We start from the raw sequence: 6,485 nt of genomic DNA, 5'->3' as shown, positions 1-6,485 counted from the left end.
GATTTAAGGCAAAACGGGTTTGCTTCAATGTTGGAAAAAGTAACTTTTTTTGTGTAAAAAACAATATCAAGATTTTAGATATGACGGAAACGTAGGGTAAGGCTAGAAACCAAAAGAATGTCATTACTAATCGACATCATTTTGAAGTTGATATTTTTAATACGGTTTTGGATATGTAAATTCAAGAATATGGAAATCAATTCAATGAGGTAACAGCTACTTTGCTAGAAAACATGTCGGGTTTAAATCCTTGTGACCGGTTTTCTAAGTTTGACACGTCTAAGATAATTGCATTTTCTGAGATGTATGAGAACGATTTTACTACAAAAGAAAGAGGGTGCCTTTTGGGTGAGCTTAATGTCTTCTATCACTCGGTAAAGGAAGATGAAAGATTTACAAAATTGGATGGAATACGTGATCTTGCTCGTCTAATGATGGAAACCAGGAAAGATCTTTCTTTTCCTTTGGTTTATCGGATATTGAAGTTAGCTTTGGTTTTACCGGTTGCAACTGCAACGGTTGAAAGGTGTTTTTCTAAATTAAAGCTTATCAAGACGGATTTACGCAATCGAATGGGTGACGATTATTTGAACAATGCTCTAGTTTGTGCAGTTGAAAGAGAAACATTTGATAAAGTAACGGAAGACGATGTAATGGCTCGATTTCAAGCTATCAAATGCCGAAGAGGAGAGATCATCCATTAGGTAGGTGTGTTAACTTTATTTGTTATCGACTTTTTTTATTATTATCTGAATGTATGATAAAAACAAAAATTTTTAGGTTACCCCTAAAATTTAGTTCTAGATCCGTCACTGAGTAGAACACCATGTTCTTATACCTGGGCGGATGAAACACCTACAAAATCTAAAATGCAATGCACGTCAAAACCTAAAAACCAAAAAACACTATGAACATAATATAAAGCACCATGTACAGTGCCTAGTTAAAAAAAACGGTGAGGGGAGAGTTGTAGGAAAATACTTTCCATTTGATTGTAAATTTCATTCTTGTGTTATTTCCAACTCCGTAATCAAAGAGATTAATAAATGTTAATACTCGTTGTCAAATTTTGTTTCAATGTGCGCTTGCCTTCTGTTTCGATTTAATCACTATCTTGCTTATTATAATAAATAATTCAATAACATGTTTATTATGTGTATACATAATTGCATACGCATATATTTATTAAAATAAAAATTGATATTTATTAAAATAAAAATTGATATATATATATTGTTCTTTTAAGTGATTCGGTTTCACTAGTTCACTTTCAATGATTGCTATTAGAGCCTGGTTTCTTAGACCTAAAACCTGACGAACAAACTGTATCTCAATATCAATAAAAGACCGGATACATTCCAGTCGCCTCAGGAATTCTGAAGATCATACTAATGAATTTAGCTAATATAATTAGATCTTGAGAACATAGAGGAACGTTGTGTTAGATGAAGAAGATATATTGAGCAATTACATACATAGATATTTGTATGTATGTATATACTGATTTACCCTTGAATATGATAACAAAAATAATTGGTATCACGGCATAACCATATCGTTTGGAACTACCCTAATACCCGATTAGGCCTTTCTGATACGGGATGTCAATCATCCATATTGATTTTGACGCTTCATGTCTATCTCATCCAAGACCGTTTAAGTTAGGTTTTGAATCTGAGACCATAAGATCTCAAACCGTAGACATCACCCCATGCTATTGAAGCAGAAAGCCAACTATACGGAACACGGTCTTAAGTATATAATTTAGTAATTATAGTGCTTTTATAATTTATGATAAAAGAGGGTTAGGACTTAGAGCATTCTCATCCAACCCTTCATATTATGTGAGAGGTGTTTTTAAAATTTAGAGAGTGATTCAGGGTGTTGTGAATGAAGAGTTTTTATATTTTAGAAAAAGTAGTGATTTTTCTGCATATTTGAAAAGTTACTGTTCATCCCATATAGTTTTTTAATATATTTTGAAAGTGGTTGTGAGTGAAGGAAAGAAAAAAGTAATGATAAAAGGTATAAAAAGTATTATTTAATTGAAATAAAGAAAGAAAATAAAATGAGTTTTAGTGTAATTTTTTGTTGGAAGATGGAGAGTGGGATGAGAATGCTCTGAGGACTTAGGATAGGAGGTGAAACAGTGAAAAGAAAAGGTTGGTGTGGCCCACGGAGGCCCAACTACCTCTGTTTGGCACATGGGTTTCCTTTGCCCACTGTAAAGTTTGTGGGCCCAGTCTTATTCCATTTTAATATTTTATTATTTTTCTAAAATCGTTCTTATGTGATTTAACTTTAGCACGTTCTCATGAAAGCGAAGCTCTTTGGACTGTGTCGCCGTGTCGGGGTCCAGTTTTAACAGATTAATGGAGTAAGTTATTATAAATCTTAAATATATAAAAGAAACAGGTTAATTAAATGATTAAAAATTATCTATTGTATTTTTTAAACAGTAAAACACTATAGATTATGTATTAATCTTTCTGTTTCATTTTAAATACTAGATCATTATAAATCACATTATTTTTAATATTTAACGTGTTCTTTGTTGATAAGATTTAGAAACTGACGGAATGTTTTAACACTGCTTTAAAATTTTGTCTATTTTTAGTGTTAACTAGGTTAATAACCCGTGTATTACACGGACTGAAAAATAATATAATGTCAATAAAAAAATATTTACATATTTGATACAAGTTATAAGTAAAATCAAGCATATAAAATAATTTTAATTATTAAATTGAATAATTGGTAATTAAAAAATTAGTTAATTAGATGGAATATGTATAAATGAAAACTGATTAGTTGGCATCCTATATGGATGGTATATTTGAAAGTCACATGAAACATGTATTGCTTTAATATATTAGTTAGATTTGTTTTCTAACTCATTTATTTTATGTTTCTGGTTTTCGAGTAATTTTAAATTGTTAGATCTATCCATTAAAAAGAAGTTATAGGAGAAATTGTTGAATTTAGGTTTTTTTTCTAATAGATTTACATTTTATTAACACATGTAGAATTTAAATCTTAAGCTTAACATTCACACATAAATAAATTTACCCTAGTTGGTATTCTTCTATAAGTAATGCTATTACTTCTTGCAGTAACATAACACTTTGAAAGGTTTTTTTTCTATAATTGTAGCCGTTGTATTATGCTTGTAATTTTGCATTTACACAAGAAAATAAAATATGTTTTTCTATGTTACTTCTACGTAATTATTATCAAGACAATAAATGATTTTTTTTAAATGCATGTTCAATTCAAATCATATCAAATATCTTAAAATGGATTTTTTTATGTCTAGAAAAATAACATTCTATTCACTCCATGTTTTCATTTACTGATGCCACATGACACGCAATACAACATACTGAAAGTATGCAGATCAATGCAAGTCTGTTGTTCTGTCGACGGTGCTGTGAGTTATCGTCAGCCAGGGTCGTTTTTAGATTTCAAGTGCTCAAGATAAGTATAAAAAATAGGCCTATGTAAACCTTTTTTTTCCCAATCAAACATAAATGGACTTATTTCTATTTAATTTTTTTTTTTGTCTTAAGGGCCAGACTTTCCCAATCAAGCATAAACCCTACATATGTGTATCGTAATTTAAAAAATAAGCAAGACAATTTATCTTAACGACGTGACATGGTTGTTCAACATCATATATGCAGTGTTTAAAAACTGAAATGTAACACAGTTATAACCAAATTATGATCGTATTATTTAATTTTTATATATGAATTATTAAATTTATATTTTACTTAAGGGCCAGATTTTTACTCAGCTTCGACCCAAAAGTATATAATGATTCTAGGGTTGACATGGATATTTATGCTTTGGATTTTTATTTAGGGATAGATGAGATAAATTAAATGAATTATTTTATTCTACCTAAACAACCATTTTCTTATTTATTTTAATGTCTTTCAAATTTTATCAATTACAATAAATGCAATAATACTTCAACAACTGATTAATAATCTAATGGTTGAGCTTACATCTCGCACTTCTCGTTATAAGAATTACTTTTGAAATTAACCTAATCATATACAGTAGAAACTCGATAAATTAATACTCGATTATTTAATAAATTCTCTAATATAATATTTTTTGTCGGTCCCGACTCGGGGATATGGTGCTAAATTAATAATTCGCTAAAATTATAAGATAATACATTTTTGATAATTTCTTTATACCCCATATAAAATATAAATTAATAATTCCTTATATATAGCATATTACATAAATGATTTATGAAGGTTTCTTGAAAAATGACTCAATTGTCTTTTTTTTTGTTGAAATCAATTTCCCCTTGAATCTTGTCTCTAATTTTCCTTAGCATGGTAAGAACTTCTGGTGTTATTTTCTCATAGCTCAACAAGAAATTGTTCAATGTGATTGCCGCTTTAATAGCTTCGTTTCGCGAAGAGGGCTCCATTGTAGAACTTTCATCATCTTCTTCATCGATATCATCTTTATTAATTCCAATAACGCTTTCAATAATTTATTCATTAGTCAACAACTGTGCAACTACATTTTCTTCTGGGTAAGTCAGAACATTCTACTATAAATTAATAAAATATTAATTAATATATAAATTAATAATTATTAATTTATCGATTAATTAATAACTCTTTTAATTAATAAATTTTGGTGGTCCCAGGTGTATTATTTTATAGAGTTTCTACTATATATATATATATATATATATATATATATATATATAGGATGAGTATCATTACAGAACTCTTAAATTATTTAAGAACTTGAAGAAACTCTTAATAACTAACGTTTTTTATAAATTTTTTTGTATGTTAATGTTATGTGGCTGTAGTTTTATCACTTTTTGTCACACCCCGACCAATGAAGGCGGAAACGTCGAGGCGCGACATGATTGCTCATTGCACAATGACACTATAAAGTTAGAATATTTAAACAACTCATTTAAATCCATATCATCATAAATAACACAACAATTGTTCATACGAAATGCCAAATAGATAGATAAACAAATAACTTGTTCTTTTATTTTCTAATATCCTAAAGCCAAGATAATAAGTTTCTTCAAGTAATCCAATCAAGCTAACATCAAACCTGTAACATTGCATAAAATAGAGTTTGTCAACACGAAGGTTGGTGAGCAATTTTCATAGTTTTGGACAATAAGTATATAGTATGAAATCCACAACTAGTATATGAAAACAATAAGTAATAGCAACAATTTAGATAAATGAAACCGTCAATAAGAATACATTGACGACAATAATGAAATCGTCAATAAGAATACATAGACGACACCTTTCTATATGGGGATACCATATATACTCGGAATTAACGTATGATCATACTTTGATGAGGCTACCCGCCTTAGCATTCAAGAGGCTACCCGCCTTAGCATTCAAGAATTTGCACATAATCATGTAAAACATATAACACCAAATCGAGCATTTATTTAAGTAAACATATACAATACGTGTTGTGGTTTAAGACTCAAGTATAAATCATTTGAATTTGAATAAGTATGCAATGCCACCCCAAAACGAAAGATGGAAAACGGGGGATGAAAAAGTACTCACATTAACAAGTAACTTGAAAGATAGTGTCGTGAATAATCGGAGAGATCGGTTTAACGAGCAAGACCTATATTAAACGGGTCTTGTGTTAGTAGGTAGTCCTGGAAGGGTTTAAAATAAAATATATGACAAATAAAGTAAATAAATAAAGTTTAGGATTTAAAATGTAAATATTTGAGAAATTAAAGAAACGAGTTTTGTAAAATAAGTTTACTCGAAGCCGGGTCTCGGTATTCTATTCATCAGTTTTTTTCTTTTTTTTTACTCAACCTATGTTAAGTAATAATGTTGGTTAAAATGCGATATTGCAAAACCCTTGGTTATAAGAATACCAAAACGAGGTTTAAACGAGTGTTCGGGTTTGTCGGTTCGAGACTTGATAATTGACCAAGCTCACAGTTAACTTCCCAAAATAATAAATGTTATGAGATAACTCAATAAAATCAAAATAGACTTAACCAAGTATGTAGTTCTATTATGAAGAACCTTAACGTTCGTTAAGGGAGTATACGACCTTATCGGTTCGAACTTGTTATAAGATCAAGTTGGTTACCGACATGCCAAGTATGTTTAGAAATTAACTAAAATTGATTTAAAATATAATCTTGAAGAAAAATATGAGTTTTGGTGGCTAAAAACACACTTGTGTGTCTTAAGCGAGTGAACTCGGTTTAGTTCGGTTTTTGGTTCGATCCTTGACTCGGAATAAGACCGAGGATGGTTACCACATACCCAATTACCATGGAACTTGTAAAATAACTTATAAATAATAATACTCAAGTTTTACATTCAAAAAGTTAACAATAAAGCTTTTAAACAAAAGTTCGGTTTTTTGTTCGGTCCTTAACTCGGGATGAAACCGAGGCTAGTCACCACATACCCAATACCATGGAACTTGAC

At 29.9% G+C, this 6,485-nt stretch overlaps 1 protein-coding gene across 1 annotated transcript; it reads left to right on the top strand.

Moving 5' to 3' along the window:
• The first annotated feature begins 233 nt into the window (after window positions 1–233).
• On the top strand, window positions 234–704 carry LOC143557141 (uncharacterized). The gene has a single exon (XM_077046283.1). It carries the CDS (start codon window positions 234–236, stop codon window positions 702–704), a length of 471 nt encoding a protein of 156 aa, XP_076902398.1.
• The last annotated feature ends 5,781 nt before the right edge of the window (window positions 705–6,485 follow it).

This window comes from Bidens hawaiensis, unplaced genomic scaffold, assembly GCF_021521415.1.
Source record: "Bidens hawaiensis isolate Kalapana, Puna unplaced genomic scaffold, B.hawaiensis_p1.1 tig00018836_1, whole genome shotgun sequence".
In the NCBI taxonomy this organism is placed as follows: domain Eukaryota; kingdom Viridiplantae; phylum Streptophyta; class Magnoliopsida; order Asterales; family Asteraceae; genus Bidens; species Bidens hawaiensis.
Note: the sequence above shows the minus strand (reverse complement) of the source record. Positions and strands in the feature narration are given on the sequence as shown.